The sequence below is a fragment of the Cryptomeria japonica genome, chromosome 11 (assembly GCF_030272615.1).
Source record: "Cryptomeria japonica chromosome 11, Sugi_1.0, whole genome shotgun sequence".
In the NCBI taxonomy this organism is placed as follows: Eukaryota; Viridiplantae; Streptophyta; class Pinopsida; order Cupressales; family Cupressaceae; genus Cryptomeria; species Cryptomeria japonica.
Window position 1 is genome coordinate 316,833,850 of NC_081415.1, and position 21,306 is coordinate 316,855,155.

Below are 21,306 nucleotides of genomic sequence, written 5' to 3' on the forward strand. Positions count from 1 at the left end.
TCATCCTTCCAGGAGGCCCTGCACAAAGTAATTTAGAAAAGTCAGTGACAAATATGACTTAAACAACATTTTCGCCCTGGGCCCTCTCTGAGGGTCAAGAGTGATTTTACCCTTTTAGGCCAAACTGCTTCAAATTTAAGTCTCAAACTGCTTCACAGGAAAAGTTAGGTCATTTTCAAGGTCAAGAACCAGTTAGCAAGCCCATCAAAAACAAGAAATTGCTCAGGATAAATTTCGCCCTGGGCTCTGTCTGAGGGTCAAGAGCGATTTGTCTGTTTCAGGCATCATCTTGCTTCAAAAATTTGATCAAAACTCACCTAGGCAAGAACACACAATTTCACCTTCAAAAATGCTAACACTTAGTCAAGATTGGATTTTACCCTAAAAACCCTTATTAGACCTGACCTAAGACCTATTTGACTCCCCTGAAAGGCTTACCTTACTTCAATCGTCTCAATTCTTCGGTTCCAAAATTCGACTGGACTCAGCTTGAATAACATCCAAAAGAAACTCCTAAGGTTTAGCCCTAGTCCAGACAGACAACTCACTCACTCAAAACCCTAAAAGCAGAGAGAAGAACAAGCAAAACAAAAGCGAAAAAGAGGGGGTCCCCATTCTAATGGGGCGATGTGTGAAATGGTCACAACAGGATGCAGAGCAAGTTACCGGTAAAGGAGGACACAGTGGAAACCAGTACAGTCAGTGCTTGAACCAGAACTCATCCAGCATAGCAGATGCATTCTCTGAGTTCAGAATTTTGTTTGTAAACCAGGATTTGGTGTTTGTAGTCAGTGAGGCTCCTTTTGTGATGAGTAGTGTGCTCTAGGTTGTTGGCCTTCCTGCATGTGCAGGCCCCTATTGCAATATTTATTCATTTGGCCAATGGATAGATATTGTGGGTCACCAATCCCACCGTGGTTTTTCCTCGAGGTTTTCCACGTATAAATCTCTGTGTTATGGTGTATATTCTTGTGGTGGCATTATTTATACTTACTGTTATATTTTTTTATGGTTACCGGTTACTAAAACAATTTGTTAATAAGGTTAAAACTTATCTTACCGGCAGAACACTGATTCTCCCCCCCGCCCCTCTCAGTGTTTTTGGGTTCCAACAATTTGTATCAGAGCTTGGTGCCTTGGAGTAAGTCTAACAGCTTAAGGAAGATACTGAATCCGGAATCCATGGAGATGAGTTTGGAGAAACAACTTGAAGTAGCTTGTGAAGACTATGATGTTGAAAGGATGAAAATTTTTAAATTGCAAGATGACTTAAACTTTGCAAAGGAATTCATTCTTATCGTATAGGAGAGGCTGTCATTTGCTAAACCTAGAAGAAAGAAACTTTTACAAAACAGGATGATGAAGAGAATTATGCCCTTAAAGAACAATGTCAGAATCTGAGTCAGGAGAATACTGCCATGAAGAATGAAATGCAAGCCCTAACTATGAGGATGTCCAAGGATATTGAAGACCGGAAAAAGAATGGAGAAAATCTTGGTAGATCCCTGAAAGACAGATTTGAGGAATGCATTAGGCTGGCACATGAGAATGACATGTTGAGAATTGAACTGGTGCAATCCCAGAATAATGAGCTGGAGTTGGAAAGATTGATAACAATCCGAAGAGGAGATCTGGATACTCCAAATGAATACAGAGACAAGTTCAAGGACAGTTCTGCAAAGCTCGATGAATTACTGAAGGATCAAAGGCGCAAGGGAGACACTAGAGGTCTTGCATTTGAGCAAGGAGAAAGCTCCGGTACTACAAATGAAGTTGAAACAACCGACCAGAAGGAGAATCCACCTGTCAACCAGAAATCACCAGTAAGGCAACCCAATGCACATAAATTCAATGGTAGATGTTTTGTTTGCAATAAATTTGGTCATATGGCAAGACATTGTAGAATTAGAGCAAATTAGGATAATAATGCAGTTCTTAGTCAGTGTTCAAATTGTAAGAAGTATGGTCATAGGATGGAAGATTGTAGAGCGAATGTGAGATGTCATGCATGTGGAAAGTTTGGACATATGACTAATCAATGCAGGTCAAGGAATGATCAAGGATACAGTAAGGCAATTCAGAAAAATAATGTCACTTGCTATGCATGCAACAAAATAGGACATATTGCTAAATTTTGCAGAAGCAAGAACAATCCGGTAGGAAATGATGAAAAAAGAAAACAGAAAGTTGATGATATCTGGAAGGAGCATGAGAGGAAGTGGGTTAGGAAATCTGAAGATCAACCGACAGAGACAATCAACCTGGTTACTCAGCTGGCAGAGCAGAATGTTCCTGCACCGACAGAAAACTCATCCGGTAACCAAGGCATTAGCCTTAGGGGGAGGCAAATTAATGATAAATCTTGCATTACCCCTGGTAGCGGTCTGAAAGCTTGTTTCAGATCTTGGAGAAGTCAATCTGAAGGTTTCTCGACACTAAGGTCATGAATTTTGAATCCGGTATGATAGACCGACGTGCATTTACGTCAATGAGAAATTAGGGTTTGGTAGAATAAAAGAGAAATGTTGGTTCATTTATGATCACACAACATTCAGTGTGAAGTAGAGCGAGTTTAAGGCGATCCAAGGCAATCAAAAGCATTTGCAAGCAAATTCCAGTGCATTTGATGCGGATTTTCAAGAACTTTCACTGGCGAAGGTTGTGAGGTATTTTATCAGTTTCCAGACTATCTTTTGTTTGAAATGGCTTCTGTATCTACTCCCGCTCCAGTAGGTGTGGCTACCCTTGTTGTTGACATCAAGGATCGTCCACGTTTGATTTTCACGCAATGCCCTCAAATTGCGAAGGTTGATTATTCAGTCGACGCATTTTCTAGGGTTCCAGGCGGAGTTCTGTATGTTGAAGATGTTCGTGCATATATCCACTGCACTTTGGAGGATTTAGGTTCAGCTGAGATCAAAACAATGTACATGACAAATCTGCTAGATAGGAGGGGATTGATGAAACCGGAATTTCAAATTATGAAGGATCAGGGTTTCACAGACATTTTGGAGATACCTGAATTTGAAGATGAAATGATCCAGTATGTATTGAGCCGTGTCCACGGGTAATTCATATTGTTGGACCGACCTTACAAAATCACCAAGGAGGCTATTCGTGCAATCACCGGTTTGCCCTAAACTGGTTAGATTCTCGGAAGGAAGAAAATACCTAACAATGAGGTTGCGAAGTTAACTGGTGCCACTTTGACAAACGGTCAATGAGGATAAGCACTATCAAAGACAAAGCTGTTCAATTTGTGAGCATGATCATCGGTTACAAGGTAACCTAATCAAACCGATTGAACTCTGTTTCCAGTTCATGCATTTATTGTGCTCATCAGATGGTCAAAGGAAATGATAGGTATGATCTCTGTCAATGGATGTGTGAAGAACTAATTTTAAACCTAGGGAAGATTAAGGGTAAAAAGAAAGGTGTTTTCCAGTATGGCAATCTTGTTGTTTGCTTGATGCTTTTCTTTTTGAATGAGTTACCAGGATCCCAATAAAACTCAATGGGCATTTGATATGCCTGTAGGAAAGCAAATAAAGAATGCTATAAGAGGTTTAAGACAAGACAAGGAGAGAGACTCCATTCTATGGGGTTAATTCAAATCATTTCAGAAGGCTATGACGAAAAGAGAGAGTGCCTAAACATATTGTTGATAAGTACTCTACAAAAATCTGCTTTATGGTTAAGAAGGATGAAACATTGATGGAAGTAGTACAACCACGAAAGATCTGGATCACTGAGATGGGTTATGAGGTTGATGCTGAGATCTTGGACTTATATGCCAAGACTCTTATTGATGCCCCGATTGATGAAACTGAGAAAACGTTTGGGACAACAAAGTAAAAGGAATCCGAAGTTCAAATAGGTTTCAGTTAGAAGAAGAGGGAAGGAAAAATCAAGAGGGTTGGGGAAGCTGTGGAGAAGATGTCCTCTGAAATCAAGCAGATCATTGGATTGGCAGAAGGGTAATCTCCGGTATCAGTTCAAACTCCACCGGTAGCAACAACTGGCAAGGGTATACTGAAGAGGAAGAAACCGGAAACTTATATTGCCCCTGTTGAATCCGGTTCTGATATTGATGTTGTGCCTCCAAAGATTCCCCAGACATACATCAGGTTATAGAGGAAGATGCCCGTGGAAGGAAAGGTACAGAAAGTGAAGGTCACTTCTCCGGCAGCCCCTAAGAAAATTTTGAAGGAGAGGAAACCAACAGAGAAGAGGAAACCGGTTAAAGAATCTACTTCTATTCCCAACAAGAAGAAGAAATCAGAATTAGATATAGCTCTCAAATCCGGTAAGAGTATTGAGGTCACTCCTCCTCTCTCAGTTGCTGAATTGATAGATCAGATAACTAAAGATGGAATTTTGAGTAATATCCAACATTATTATGAACATATGGATGATAAGGATCAAATGGAGATTGAGGAAGCAATAAGCTAGATGCTAGGAGATTATCTGCAGTTGAAGAGGATAAAAATATAAAGTTGTAGGAGTTATTAACAATTTGTGGTGTTATAACTGATTATGAGTTGCAATAGTGTCTTGAATATGCTAATAGAACAATTTTTCGAAGCAGACACCGACATGTGAGTCTCATGGTAGGTAGAGTAAATGAAATAGTTAAGGAGACCCACGAGGCATGGGTAAAATTCTTTGTAGACAAACCAGATTTCTTTACTGCATCGGTATTTTGGCCTACGTCTAGTATTGAAGGCATATATGTTGATGGTAAGGGAAAAGGTATATTGGGTATGGATTCACCGGTTTTGTGACAGTAACTAACATAGGATATTCCTCCGACAGTATCACCTGTACATAATGTAGAGAAACCGATAGATAACTTTGAAGCTGTGCATGATAAGCAGGATACACCGGAACAAAACATTCCAGATGTAGAGAATATTGATGTGGATACAGATAATAAACAAGTTGAGGATGTTGAACCTCCGACAACAAATGTACATACTGAAGAGGCTAAGGTTGAGATGGTTACTGCACCAAGTGTCGAAGCCACCGATGCTAGTCAGCAGGTTGGAGAGTCCAGTCATTCATTGTTGGCACTTGGCTCATTCGGTCAAGTTGATTTTGGGCAGAAGAACATTGAGTAACTGAGCAGTTTTGAATTAATGTTTGTTGCAGCTCAGAAGTTGAGAAAAGAAGGATCAGAAGACAAGCAGGTCATTGAGTAGGCCATTCTGATTTTGCAGCAACTGGTTCCTGGATACTCTAGTCCGGTACCTAGCCCCTCTAGTAAGCTTAAGAGTTTGACTGAACATATTGCAAAAGAGTTTCAAACTCTTCAATAGATATCAAACCAACAATTGATAGAGAGATACAATGCGGCTAGGAAGGTCACCTGTGACAATATGATCATATCAGACAAGGTCAAGATGACAGGGCAACTTACAAAGATTGATGAGGCTCTTAATCAGTGCAGTTGTATATATAGGTCTTGTACTAACACCGACAAACTTATAGCTGACTTGGAGGTGAAAACAAAAGCGGCAAAGGCCCGGTTGGAACATCTGGCTAACAATTTTGATGGTACTCAGTCATTGACCAGTGCCATTGATGGTCAAATTTTGGTTACAGAATTTGAGATATCAGCTTTGGAGAATGATGTGGATAGATTAATCCGGCAAGCTAGGGAATTGAGAGGATTGGTAAGCCCCCGATTGAACACTTTATTACTTCATAAGTGGGAAAGTCTAGAATTGATGAATAAACCTACATCGACGGATCTAACAAAAGAATTACATGCATACTTTCTTAATGGGTTTGTAACTATTTTGGGAACTTTGAAAACTGGTTGGGATACTTAGGATTTTTGAAGGGTGCTTACCCAGATATATTCAAGTACATGTAGATCCGGTAAACACATTTTGATTTAATTCTTTCATTCTTTTGCCCCGCCTTTGTCATTGATGTCAAAGGGGGAGTGGTTGTTGTGAAAAATGTCAAGGGACATAAGAAGTAATGTATTGCTCAGGGGGAGCAGGGTCAGTTTTGGTCATCAGTTTTTTTGAGGAACCGGGACAACACTTCAGCAATCCAAAGGGGGAGATTGTTGGCAATTGACACTCATCCAGTTTAGCTGTGTTGTCACTGATGGCAACACATATCATTTTGGGTTGGACACTTAATCGGTACTCACCGATTTTCTTGATTCGACAACCGACATTCAGGGAAACCGGCAAACTACGAACTGGTACATGAGATTGACATTGGAAATTGACTCGGCAGGTCTACACGGTAGCAATCAGCGACATCGGTCACGAAGTTTAATGTATTTATTTTTGTCTAGGCCGACATGTAAATAAATTGTAATATCATTGTAAGCCGACATAAGGCATTTATGTTTATGTTTGGCAAGGGTATTTAAGTCAGTTCGGTTAAGATATTTTGGATATGATGATATTGAGAGATATACATATTATGCGAGATATAGTGCGAAGAATATTGATCGACTGTATGCGAATATAATATTTTGTAGTCGGTCTTGGTTATTGGTTTTAAGGTTTGGGATGCAGAGCAAGTTACCCATAAAGGAGGACACAGTGGAAACCGATACAGTCAGTGCTTGAACTTGAACTCATCCAACATAGTAGATGCATTCTCTGAGTTCAGAATTTTGTTTGTAAACTAGTATTTGGTGTTTGTAGTCAGTGAGGCTCCTTTTGTGATGAGTAGTGTGCTCTAGGTTGTTGGCCTTCCTGCATGTGCAGGCCCCTATTGTAATATTTATTCATTTGGCCAATGGATAGATATTGTGGGTCACCAATCCCATCGTGGTTTTTCCTCCTTGAGGTTTTCCACGTATAAATCTCTATGTTATGTTCTTGTGGTGGCATTATTTATACTTGCTGTTATATTCTTTTATGGTTACGGGTTACTGAGACACTTTGTTAATAAGGTTAAAACTTATCTTACTAGCAGAACACTAATTCACTCCCCCCCCTCTCAGTGTTCTTGGATTCCAACGGTACGATAGTGAATTGCATTATATACTCTCCTGTAGAGTGGTGTGGCCTCGAGGGAGGTGAATTTTGGTAGAGATGGCAAGGTGTGTACTGGAAACCAAAGGTAGGCATTAGACTTTGGTTTGAGGCTATTTCTTGTAATAATAATATTTTCAATAAATTTAGAGGGGTTTGACATGAGATGTGAAGTTTTCAGTAGTGTTGCATGGACTGATATTCAGGATGTGAAACTGAAGAAGCTAGATCTTAGGTCATAAGTTTATGATGCTAGGCCACTATTGTCATTTTATGACACCCTTGGTCCATCAGTGAGAACCGATCAAAGATATGTTCCATGGACCAGCGCTGCCCCAGTTTGATCCAAGAGAAGACGATGGAATCATAAAGTATGAAGTGTTGTCTTGTCGGAAGTTCCTTTCCCAAGCCTTCTCTTCCTCTCTCTTTCCTAGAACTCCGTAACCTCGAGGTTCCGAAGTTCCCTTCCTTGGTCTCTTGTTCTCTTGCACCGGATCTTCGGAACCTCGAGGTTCCCAAGTTGCCAAGTCTTGCCAATTTCGGTGAGCCAGGTCTCCGAAGTTCCCCCAACTACGATGACCCAGGTCTCCGAAGTTCCCCAAACTTCGGTGACCCTGGTCTTTGAAGTTCCCAAGCCTTCTCTTCCTCTCTCTTTCCCAGAACTCTGGAACCCCACGGTTACGAAGTTCCCTTCCTGGTCTCTTGTTATATTACCCCGGAACTCCAGAACCCCCTTCTCAGGGTTGCCTTTTGTGGGTATGGCTAGGTTGCTTGCATGTACAGAAGTCAAGTGCATGCACTTCCCTGCACTCCTAGACTGACATACAGGGGTCATGATCACCCTTGTAACCATTTTTCTATTTAAAGGCTGTTAAGCCTCATTGTAAAGGGTTCTCTCCCTGCTGCCTTGAGCTTTCCTATGCTCTTTCTCTTCTCTTGAAGATTTGTAATTATTTTTGCATTTCTGCAACTGTAAGTTTGGCCTTTGGCCTTTGAATGAATTGAAATTACATTCTTACCTTCCTTCAACTTATGCATGTTGTGTACTTCATCATATGTGTATGTTTTGTGGCTCTTCTCTACATATATGCCTTGTTAACTTGTTTTTTCTGAGAGTGACTTGTGGGAATGCTTCTCCCCTCTTGACTCTTAGCAAATTCTAACCTCCATACATGCGTTTGGGTCACTCATACAACTGAAGTTTGTGCATCTCTTGGGTATTTTGAGTTGATTCCTTGTGCCATTTTGGGTGGGGAGAGGAACAATCTCTTATCTTGGTGCATTACCTCCTTTCATTTTAAGCATTTCTCTCTTCCGTTTTCCTCTGTAAGCTGTTAGGGTAGTTTAGAAGTAATATTTGAGGTTTTGAGATGGTTCAATACCTGCACTTGGATTGAGAAGGAAGCCGGCCTTCTCCGGAGATTCAACCCCCTTGCGCAAGGTCCCACACTACGGGGTTGTTTGCATGTTTCACAAGGTTGCTGAGTTGATAGCTCAACAAGGGTGTGAGCTTTTGTGATAACAGTTTTTTACATGCTCGGTGGGACTTTGTTCGACATACATGCTAAGGATTCAGTGTTAATTGTTAGTGTTTCAGCCTTTAGAGGGAGTCATCTCTCAAGCACTTGGCGACTCTGCTCAACAGGTCCAGTTCTTGTTCATACAAAGTTCCTAACTCTGGGACCTCGGAACCCCCAAGTTCCCAAGTCACCAACTTTGGAACTCCAGAACCCCGGAACCCCCAGGTTCCTAAGTGCCTGAGTCCTCAACTCCGGAACCCCGAGGTTCCGAAGTCATGCAGTCCCAAGCCCAAGCCAACTGAAGATTCGGTGTGTTCTACAGTTCATCAAGCCTTTGGAGGCAACATCTTTCAAGCACTTGGCGACTCTGCAATCATTTGGTGGATCTGTGGTATGTTATCAGTCTCTGGTTGAGAGGGTCCGTCTACTCTCTTTAAGCATTTTGTTAAACAAGCCGCATCTCTTTCAAATGCTTTAATATGAGTTCATATCATGGGTGTAACTTCTATTCACCCCCATTCTATGAGAATGTCAACCATTTTTCCCTTCCTTACCAACAAGACCGAACTAGGACTACTCCTAGTTTCAACCCAAACAACTTCACTTCAACAGCAGGTGGGTACTTTCCTAATGCTTGCCACCCACCCACCCCTGCTCAACCTTCTTGGCAGCCCAACCAGCCCCAAGATGACGAAAAAAGGCAAATTGCAGAAATCAAAAGTGTGTTGCTTGATTTCACCAAGCAGCTAGAGGAGTTGAAGAGACAACAGGAGTGGGATTTACAACATGATCAACTTGCTTATCAGGCTCAACTTCAACAACAACAGATGGGATCCCAAAGACAACATAGGGAGTTCCTTGCAAGGCAGCTTGCCTCTGCTAGGAAGAAAGAAATTGAGCAACTAGCAACCATAGAGATGCGGCTTATACAGGAGGAGGTTTTTGCCCCTAGGGTTCCTAAGTTTGAAATCCCAAGCTTCAGGCAGGGGAGACCTCGCAAGCCTTCAACTAACACCCCTAGTTTTAAAATTCCAAGTTTCAAGGGAGCTCTAGGTGTTGTTATACATGAGCCTTCTCCTCAGTGCCTTTTGCAAAACACCCCACCACCTAGGTCCTTTCCTAATATGCTATCTCCCTTTTTAAGGGCGGGCCTGTTGTATGGAGGACGGATGGTTCCCATCCTCATCATGACGAAGGGGTTCAATCAGCCATTGGTGAGTCTTCATATGCTCTAAAGGAAGAGGAATTGGCAATGCTGCAGGAGGATATTGAGAACAATCAGTTGCAACAACAAATCATTGAACATGAGGAGTGTGAAGGTAAAGAAGAGGACACTGTCCTCTCATTTGACAATCTTCCTTTCTTTATTGATCATGAGGAGAAAGATATGTCTACACCTCCCCCGATGGTAGCTCTGAAGCAACAGGCTAGTCTTGAGGAGGGCACAAGGGGTAATGTTTTTACTATAGATTTCATGGCGGATGGATCGTGCCATGAACCTGAGGTTGTTGCATTTTGTTGCCAGGAGGAGGAAACAAAAACAAAGAGACAATCTAAAGATTTTAGTTCTTCTTTTAAGGTGTCTCATAAACCTGAGATTTGTGCTGATGAGTTGGATATCAACACGTGATTATGATGTATGTTGGTTCTCCCCTATCCCTGAAAGTGATGATATTGAATATGAGGTCTTCATTCAAGGTGAAGATGTTTCTTCTGGCATTAGGAATGATGTGCCTGAGCTTGAATGTTTCACTTGGGACCAACATGCCAAGTTTGATGACGTTGAGCAACAACATGTTGGTCATGTTGACAGTCTTTTGGTTGCTCAACTTGATAGTATACCCGAGCTTCAAAGTTTCCAATTTTATGTGTCTAAAGAGCCCCCTTGTGCAGGCCAAGACAGAGATATGGTCTACTTTTCATCACCATGTGACTTCGAGGCCTTTTCCTTTGGTTTCGACTCATGCCAAGAGGTCGGCTATTGTGAAAAATATGATGGCCCCTTGTATAATAGAGATGCCTTCTCTTTTGCAAGGAGTAGTTCTTTTGATGCTAGCCGACTCCTAAAAAACTCCCCCCTTGCTACTATGTGTATGCTTCATGCATCCCTGGATGTCTCAAGTGGCTATTTTCTATGACTTCCCTACGGTGGCAAGGTGAATAGCAAAGTGTTCTTTCACCACATGAGTAGTATGTGTGATCTAATGCATGCATACAAGAGATTTCAACCATTACAGCTAGATGGCGAATGTAACAATGGTACGAAGGGGATCAACTCCTTCAAAAGGTTCCTCTTTGACAGAGGCAAAAGCATCAGTTGCCTCTTATTGTAACAATGTAAATATTAGTTAGGTTTCTTGTTTTCCAAGAAGCGCAAGAGCACAGGCTGTTCCCCTTCAGAATGGCTGATCTTGATCCTTTGCAGGTTACAGAGGAGAGAGTTTTCTTTTTTCTTGTAGTTGTGACTCTGCGCCCAATGGATTAAAAAGGCTATTGATCTATATGCTTAGCAGGCAAGCATCCCGCAAAGGTCGCCAAAAATGTTGTCATTTTATGACACCCTTGGTCCATCAATGAGAACCGATCAGAGATATGTTCCATGGACCAGCGCTGCCCCAGTTTGATCCAAGAGAAGACGATGGAATCATAAAGTATGAAGTGTTGTCTTGTCGGAAGTTCCTTTCCCAAGCCTTCTCTTCCTCTCTCTTTCCCGGAACTCCATAACCTCGAGAACTCCGTAACCCCGAGGTTCCGAAGTTCCCTTCCTTGGTCTCTTGTTCTCTTGTACCGAAACTCCGGGACCCCGAGGTTCCCAAGTTGCTAAGTCTTGCCAACTTCGGTGACCTAGGTCTCCGAAGTTCCCCCAACTACGGCGACCCAGGTCTCCGAAGTTCCCAAGCCTTCTCTTCGTCTCTCTTTCCCGGAACTCCGGAACCTCAAGGTTACGAAGTTCCCTTCCTTGGTCTCTTGTTCTATTACCCCGAAACTCCGGAACCCCCACGCTCCCAAGTTCCTTATTCCTCAACCTCGGAACTCCGGAACCCCCAGATTCCCAAGTTCCTAAGTCTTCAACCCCAGAACTCCGGAACCCCCAGGTTCTCAAGTTCCTAAGTCTTCAACCTCGGAACTCCGGAACCCCCAGGTTCCCAAGTTCCTAAGTCTTCAACCCCGGAACTCCGGAACCCTCAGGTTCCCAAATTCCTTGTTCTTCTACCCCGAAACTCCAGAACCCCCAGGTTCCCAAGTTCCTAATTCCTCAACCCCGGAACTTCGGAACCCCCTGGTTCCCAAGTTCCTAAGTCTTCTACCCCGGAACTCCGGAACCCCCAGGTTCCCAAGTTCCTAAGTCTTCCCAACTTTGGTGACCTAGGTCTCCGAAGTTCCCCCAACTTCGGTGACCCAGGTCTCCAAAGTCTTCCAAACTACATCCGACTTGCAACACTTCCGGATAGCGTGATCGACACTCAAAGCTTTAAATGCTCCGACAACTTTGGTGACTTATGCACCTTCTTTTGTGGAGCCACAGGGGTGAATTTAATGTTTTTGGTAGGATTTCCACCAAGGGAGGTACAGGGCCATGCTTGTTGCAGTGACTTATGTCATGTCTGCATACTCTGACTTTGAAAGGTCAGTCAATCCACCCTTCTCAGGGTTGCCTCTTGTGGGTATGGCTAGGTTGCTTGCATGTACAAAAGTCAAGTGCATGCACTTCCCTACACTCCCAGACTGATATATAGGGGTCATGATCACCCTTGTAACCATTTTTCTATATAAAGGCTGCTAAGCCTCATTGTAAAGGGTTCTCTCCTTGCTGCCTTGAGCTTTCCTATGCTCTTTCTCTTCTCTTGAAGATTTGTAATTATTTTTGCATTTCTGCAACTGTAAGTTTGGCCTTTGGCCTTTGAATGAATTGAAATTACATTCTTGCCTTCCTTCAACTTATGCATGTTGTGTATGTTTCCTTACCTTCATCATAAGTGTATGTTTTGTGGCTCTTCTCTACATATATGCTGTGTTAACTTGTTTTTTCTGAGTGTGACTTGTGGGAATCCTTCTCCCCTCTTGACTCTTAGCAAATTCTAACCTCCATACACGCGTTTGGGTCACTCATACAAGTGAAGTTTGTGCATCTCTTGGGTATTTTAGTTGATTCCTTGTGCCATTTCGGGTGGGGAGAAGAACAATCTCTTATGTTGGTGCATCACCTCCTTTCATTTTAAGCATTTCTCTCTTCCCTTTTCCTTTGTAAGCTATTAGGGTAGTTTAGATGTAAGATTTGAGGTGTTGAGTTGTTTCAATACTTGCACTTGGATTGAGAAGGAAGACAGCCTTCTCCTGAGATTCAACCCCCTTGCACAAGGTCCCACACTTCGGGGTTGTTTCCTTGTTTCACAAGGTTGCTAAGTTGATAGCTCAGCAAGGGTGCGAGCTTTTGTGATAAGAGCCACTACAAGGAGACTAAGGTGTATGGACTATAGGATTCCCAACCAAGTAGGTGGTAATCATTTGGAGGTATGTTATTGTTGATGGAGTAAAATGCAATTGTTTTAAGGACTCCTTGAATATTTTGCAGATTTTTGATGTGTCCGATGATGAGGCTCATATATTAGATATTGAGGCCCATTAACTATGATTATGCTAGATGAGGCTGCTTCTAGAGATGAGGAGTTACCTTTTGTGCATGATGTATTTGATGATGTGGTATTCCTTCTTGTTGTGGTGTGTATAAATTTTGAGATTTTGGTTGAGGATGACCTTGCACATGACGATGATGGTTTTGGAGAGGCTGGCTGTCCCAAGTGGGAAACTAAAATCCTTGAGAGGCTGGGGATGATAGAGAATTTAGTGTACTATATAGAGGACATAGTAATAAATGAGCTAATTTTGATTAGGGTGATGAGCACTTTTAGGAGGCCAAAGTTTGAGCTGTTTGGGATGCTGATATGGTGGGATTTCAACTACTTGTGAACAGTAAGATTTGGGAGTTTTGTACCCTTTTTGAAGGGGAAGATGTAGAACATTGTCAAATGCAAGTAAAATTGCGAAACCAATTTCACTTTGGATGGCTTTTTAAGTGCTATAAGGAAAGATTAGTGCCATAGGGATGCTTTGAAAAGAAGGATATTGATCAGTGAGAGACTCATGATCTACTTTCCAAAATAGAATTGATTCATAATGTTCTTTCTCCAAGTAGCTAGATTTGAATGTGAGCTGCACTAGATGGATGTGAGACTTGATATATCACTTTGAATGTGAGGTGCACTAGATGGATGGGAGACTTGATATATCACTTTGAATGTGAGGCGCACTAGATGGATGGGAGACTTGATATATCACTTTATTGGTTGAAGTAGGCTCTCAAGCATGGTAGGTGAAGATTGATAAGTTCCTTTTGGTGCACATGGTCTATAGGTATATGCAAAAGCCAAAGCAAGGCCATTAGAAAATGGCTTAGCAAATACTGAGGTTAATTGAGGATTTTTTATGTTTGGGGGGTCATGTACCCTAATTGGCAAGTGTTGTGGGTATCCAACTATTAACTTCTAGCTATGTTTTCTGCCGGATGAAGTTCTATCACATTTTATTGCCTGAAGTAGAAATTGATTGCAATATCCACTTCTATGGCAAAGCATAGAGGAGTGGTCAAATGTGGCATAAGAGGTGTTTTGTTTTCGGGGTTATCACAACAGTTTGGTCTTCAACGTGAGACATCAGCCATACTTAGAGTGACGGTCAGGATGCTATTTTGTTTTCTAACAATCTAGAAGAGCTTGCTAGGAGTAAACATGTAGATGTTCATAAACATTATATTGTATGTTGCATTTGAGATGGGATACTGCATCTTTAATTTTTGCAGGCTGATGATAAGATTGCAGACATCTTCATAAATCCATTTGTTGAGGCTAAGTTGAGCAGAACAGGAAGCTCTTATTTGATGGGCATTCTCTGTCTCTGCATTGGTACTCCCAAAGTGATTAATTATAGTATTATTGGCTGCTTTAGCATGTGTCTGAACACTAAGACTTGAGGATTTTGGTTCCCTGCCCAAGTAGTCATCTGTTTCTATTGATTTGAGGGGCCTTATGCCCACTTGACTATTTGTAAGTGTAATAGTTTGAGGGTTACACTTTATACATTAACCCTGTTTGTATATATATTTTTTTGGCTATTCTCACTTTTTGGTTTTCACTGTGTCTAGGGTCCTTTTTTCCATAATCCTTTGTTATTATAACTACTGTACATTCCAGGTCCTTTGATCTTTTTTTGGTCATTTGTGGACTTTAATATATTTTCGTAATTTCTTTCTTTTTTTCTTTCTTTGAGAGTTATATTAGGGGAGATAGCAAGTAAATCTCACCTTCCTTAATTTCTCACAGCCGACATAGCTACACACATTAAATGTATTTGAAATGGAGATTTTTCTGGATTTCTATTGGCTTGAGGGGGAAAAAGCTTTGATTCTTTACTCAAAGTGTGCCCTCACACACACCAGCATCCTAAAATTTAAGGCTTGGTAGTCCGTGCATCATATTTTGTAACATAGGTAATGCAGTTTGGTGCAGGTGGCATTATGTGTTAACAACATTCAAATTTCTTGTGACATGGTTGAATTAATTTGTCAAGTAGTGCATCATGTGTCACAACTCACAATACTTCCTATCAATCTGCATAAACCTTCTCCTTCCATCCTCAAGTGCTTGTCAAACTCCACCTTACAATTTGATTTTGAAGATCTCTGATCCTACTTGATAGCATGTCTATGATCAGTGTATCTACTCCATCTGGATCCATAATATCATTGCCCACGAACGCTTTCATGCCTACGTTTCTTTCATCTTTGGAATGTGTTAAGATCTTTTGTTCATGGTTTAAATGTCTTCTAGCACCAAGATCATGGTATTCCGGTTCCTTCTTCCCTTCCTTCTCTTCCCTTACTCCCAACCACCACCTCCTCCCTCACCAGTCTCCTCATGCATGGTTTGAAGAAATTTCATGGAGGTTGCATTGGATTTTAATGCATGTATGTTGTATATATTTTAGAAGCAAGTTTTACATTATTTTTGGTCCACCTGCAGATAAATCGGTACCTTGACATCTATGAAGAAAAAGGGACTCCTCCGAGTAAAATTTTCCAGGGAGAGAAATCTGAGGTATGTGTTTTTAGTGACTCTTGGAGGGATATCCGATAAAAGTGTTATAAACTAAAAAACGATTTGTACTGCAATTCTTCAATAAAATACAGAAACATGGACCTTGTGATTTAAATCAAGAAGTTAGTCACAATGTCATTGACCCCATTGAAAGCCATCTTTTCAGCCAGTGTACAGTGAGAGTGTTAACTGAGATTTTACCACGTTTTATGCATGTTGCTAATCTGCTCATATTCCGTTGTTGAGTGTCAAAGCCAAAGTTTGGCATTATGTACTTGGAAGCTGTGTACAAGCAGAACTTTTTGGCTTCTCTTTTATTGTTTTTCTGCTACATTAATAAGTTCTGTTGATTAAAACAATATGATAGAAACTAAAACCTAATTTGATATTCTGTTGTCAAAATCTCAGACTAGCAAAAACATCTTTCTTCATGTTTTGAAGCATAATGCGTCAAAGAAGTCCTAAAATCAATTGAAGAGAAAAGCCAATATTAAAGCAGAAATCTGAAATTCAGAAGTACATATTGTTCGAATAATTTTATAAAAATCAGATGTATTGATATTGAAAATGATTAAAGGACAAGTTTTAGTTGTAACTTTGTGGGTGATTATGAGTTATTCAATGTTCTAGAATTATGAGAATGGAAGTCATATGAAGTAATTAAATATCTTTCCAAGACAGTGATTTAAAACCTGGCGTGTACTTGCAAGTTCTGCAGGGCAAGTATTCATGATTCTAATTGGCTGTAGAAACTTGCAAGTTTCTTGCTGGATCTTTCTTGGACCCATAAGCCTGACAAAAATCCTATTGCTATAGAAACAGGCTAAAACCCTTTTCTTTAGTTTTTGTCATTTTAACTGTCAGCAATTTTGATCTCAGTGACATGAAAGGAATGTCAAGAGATCGGAAGGATCCATTGACAATTGGATTGTGATTTGACAGGTATTTTCTTTGGCTTTTTTATTTTTTGTTTTTCTTTTTCGAAACTGTGCTTCTTGCTTTCCTTTTTCTTTTTTAAATGTCTAAACTCCAGATTCTTTATAGTGTGCAATGTAAGGCAAAAAGGACCTTGCATGAAAGCATGGTGCAATTGGGGGCACACTGAACTACAATTATGTGAGTTTAGTATGAGAGAAGGTATCAATTGCCCAAAATACCAATTTGCTTAAATTGCTGGTGAAGATGTCAAGTTGTGCAGCCAAGTGCAGAAAGAAGTGCTATTAGAAAGAAATCAGAAAGGAATAGGACATCGAAAGCTATTGCATTAGTGATAAATTCCATCATCCTTGATTAATATAGGTGAAAAGAGGCAATGATGAATAGACATTAGATATGTCTTTTGGGATGCAGCCTGTCATTCCATTTGCAAGATATATAAAGGCATTCAATCTCACTTCAGCAATCATCAATTTTGGAAACCTGTTTATCTCTTATCCTGGATTGGATCTGCTCTTGTGAGCATTGGCCTGCTTGGCTAAAAGGGTTACAAGTGCATTTCTTTATATCTGAGACATCACCATTGATTGCAAGGGACAATAGCATAGATCAGACACAGCATCAGCATTGTTGTTGCAAGTTAATATATTTAAATCAGACACAGCAACTATATCGCTATAGGCGATAATACATATCAAGACATTGCATAATTTAAGAGTTCTTATCAGAAACAGCAACGTAATGTCCCCTAACGGGACCTGTTGACGTGTTTTTTATGACAGCGTTGAACACAGAATAAAGTTGCCTAACGGTCACTTCACTCTCTCTTGATCAAAGTGCGATTGAATGCTAAGATTGCAAGAAGTTCAAACAATCGACTCCAAGGTTCCTTCAATGCGTGGACGTGACTCAGTTGGCTGATGTGATTGCTGGTAATCCAAGGGGCCTTATGTTTGCATCATTCTTTCACTTCTTTGTTGTGGTTGGAACTCCATCATCGGATATGACAATTTTGCGATGCTGCTGCTTCGAACAGACTAAAATGAACTGTAAGTAAAAGGGAAAGGGTTTAGAAGGATCTAAATCTAGTCCTAAGGGCAGTGATAACAATGAATAGTGTTTTGGTGGACAAATTCCAAATAAACCAAGCTCTGCTTTGCCAAGATCAACTACAACTCCGCAAGAACTGGTGCAATCTTCTGAGGATGTTGGAGGATTTTCATATTGAGAAAAGTGCATTTGAATACCCAACACGACGCAATCCAAACGACTATTCACAATTGAACTTAGCAAAAATTTTGGGGTTCATGCTAACTTTACACTGCAACTTACAATCAGCAGTTGCAAAAAGCATGAACCATGGAAATTCATCAGACACCATTACATTCTCCATTGAAATCAAAGCACTTTACTATTTCTACTCTAAGTGAGGAAGGTGAAACCATGCAGGATTTGAAAAAATAATTTAAGTGGACACCATCAGAGAACAATGTTTCATTGTTATTATCTCAAAACTTATCGTAACAATTTCATACAAGGCTCTCTCCTTTTACAAATGAGGGGGGTCACCCCTTTATATGGGTTTCAAGCCCTGGCTACACGCAAAACCCTAATTAGGATTTTCCTTAAAAGATTCTCCACTCAAGATGCAACAAGGTGGGAATCAACATTTAACACCCATTAAGCCCATATACAATTAATTCAAAAGTACCCAAAATAGCATCCATCGCGCATTAAATGCACCACCTCTTTCAAATTCGCCCAACATGCGTTGAATATTCATCCATGCAAAAATCACCCCATCATGTCTTAAATGCTCCATCATCTCCTGAACGTGACGGTTGCATGCAGAAGGAATCTGCCATAAATTCAACATGCAATGACCGGGTCGCCATTTGGTCAAATATTCCGGTAATGAATGCGCCACTCTATTGCCACGTGTTCAATAGATCCTCACCATGCAAGTGGACCCCATCGTCGTATATCCGCTCCTGCACATGTAGAAATGGAGAGGTAAAATGTGATTCAGGAAGAATTTTTTCTTGAAGTCTTCAATTTCCTTGCTTGGAGAAGGTTTTCCATCAATTTTCACCATCTCCTATTTTTTAGGAATTTTGCACAAATTAGGGTTTCAAGTCCAGGAGGAAGAGAATTCTCCTACGAATCCAAATCTGTAAGTTTTTTTGAAATTTGGATGTGATTTGATGCCCGAGAATGGATTTTTCAAATTTTTCCCTAGGGGGGAAATTTCTTGTTCAGTTCATCCCTGATTCCTTCCTTGCCTTAGAAAATTTATCCTCAATTCATCCTTGGGTGTGATTTCTTGTTGTGAAGGAATTCTCCTTTGGAAAGAAATTTGTTCCTTACCCTTAGGAAGGAAATTCTTCATGCCTTAGCCAATTTTCATGATTTCCAAGAACTATGTCCTGAAGGAAGAAATTTCAAACACTTAGTCAACTTTTCACCTTTCGTGGAATTCTGTCCCGAAGGACGGAATTTCCGACAACCAATTTTTTCACTTTCTTGGAATTTCTTCTTCTTGGGTGCAATTCTTCCCTGAGGAAGGAATTTTTTGTGCTCTTTTGAATTCATCACGTTCGCATGGAACCTTTTGACCAATACCACATTTCCTATTTTTTAGGAATTTTCCTAGAATTTAGGACCTAGGTTCAGGAGAGAGAATTATATCACGAGTCCAAATCTGCAAAACTTTCCGGATTCCAATAAGATTTGGTGTCTAAAAATGGAAACTTCAAAAAATTTCCTGAGGGGATTTCCGCTTTTCCATTCCTCCTTGACCCTTGGATTTTCCATACCTTAGAAGATTTTCTGAATTTTCAATACTAGGAGTGGATTTTTCATTGCAGAGGGAATTTCATTAATTTTGTGAATTCTCCATGACTTCTTCATTTTGGCGCCTGTCCTTGGCAGGGGCGGAATTTTGCATTGGTGGAGGATTCAATGAATTTGTGAATCCTCCATGCCTTCTTGATTTTGGCGCCCAGCTATGGAGTAGGGCGGAATTTTCCACTGGTGGAGGATTCAGTGAATTTGTAAATCCTCCTTGCCTCCTTGATTTTGGCGCCTGTCCTTCATCTTGGGCGGAATTTTCCACTGGTGGAGGATTCAATGAATTGTGAATCCTCCATGCCTCCTTGATTTTGGCGCCTGTCCTTGGCCTGGGGCAGAATTTTGCATTGGTGGAGGATTCAATGAATTTGCGAATCCTCCATGCCTTCTTCATTTTGGTGCCTGTCCTTGGCCTGGGGCAGAATTTTGCATTGGTGGAGGATTCAATGAATTTGTGAATCCTCCATGCCTTTTTCATTTTGGTGCCTGTCCTTGGCCTGGGGCAAAATTTTGCATTGGTGGAGGATTCAATGAATTTGTGAATCCTCCATGCCTTCTTCATTTTGGCCCCTGTCCTTGGTCTAGGGCAAAATTTTGCATTGGTGGAGGATTCAATGAATTTGTGAATCCTCCATGCCTCCTTGATTTTGGCACTTGTCCGAATGGTCCTATTAGAACAAAATTTCCAAACCTTTTCAGTGTCAGTGTTAGACCCCTAGACAGGATACAAGAATGACTTACTATAAATAGAAACTTACTAAAAATAGAAATTACTAAAAATAGTGAGTTTGATTTTTGGCAAAATGAATACATTTTGGGACTCTGTAAATCCTTAAAAAATAGGAATTTTCTAAAAATAGAAAATTGTTCCGTTTTCACTCAAATTTTACTAGGAGGTTCCTCGAAGGGTCCAGATTCCATTTGTATGTTCAGTTTTTCCAAAACCCTAACAAAAACCCCTAAAATCTAGGACAAAAGGCAAAAACCCCCAAAAAGGACAAAACAGGCTCTAGACTTAACTAGATTTGCTCAAACGAAAAACATACTTGATCAAAATGACCCCCAAACACTCGCAAACTGAGGGAACTGATGAGATTGCCGCGAAAAGACCCAACAACAAAAAAACCAAAAGACCGAGAGGGCCCAAAAAGTAGGGGGTCCCCATTTGCAATGGGGGTGATGTGTGAAAACATCACAATAGGACCCTCTAATATTCTGTCCTAGAATCACAATTTTAGTACATAGAGAGAACAATAGAAGGACACTAATGTCAACTAAAGCTTGGTCTGGAACCTGCACAACAAATTAGACAACATTTCTATTATGTCATGACAAAACATAAATTCGTCTTTCTTAGTATATTGCAAAGTGTATGTGAAGGATTCAACAACCCTTTCTTTCCCCACACTTGTCCTCATATGAAGCTTTAGGAGAATCACACAAGGTGCCTCGAGTCTATCCCTCTCCAACAACCCCAAGAGCACCAAGGACCTCGTCAACTTGGCCTCTTGGCCCACACTTGGGGTTGGCGTACCTGCTGGAGCCTAGTGCTCTTGTTTCCTTGTATTCTCTTTCCATAATTGGATGGTGAGATTGAAAGGTATTACAGACTCCATCATATAATTTACTTAATCATCATATGAGCAGTTAGTGATGAGACATATTTACTCTGTCTCACATATTGCAATCTATATTAATATTACTATAAAATTCTGCATAAGAACAATATCAGACGTCATATATTAAACATACATATTAAGAACATCCCCATGCATACCACCAAGAACAAGGATGTTATTGCCTGTAACTTAATAACAATTTTGATCTGATCTAATTGATGGT

At 40.6% G+C, this 21,306-nt stretch overlaps 1 protein-coding gene across 1 annotated transcript in view; it reads left to right on the plus strand.

The window, feature by feature from the left end:
- The window catches only part of LOC131065045 (tRNA dimethylallyltransferase 2), a 99,465-nt gene that overhangs the window by 49,196 nt on the left and 28,963 nt on the right, over positions 1 to 21,306 (plus strand). The window contains exon 7 of the mRNA XM_057999416.2: positions 15,604 to 15,678. Within this exon, the coding sequence (XP_057855399.1) occupies positions 15,604 to 15,678 (75 nt within the window). The remainder of the gene's footprint in view (positions 1 to 15,603; positions 15,679 to 21,306) is intronic.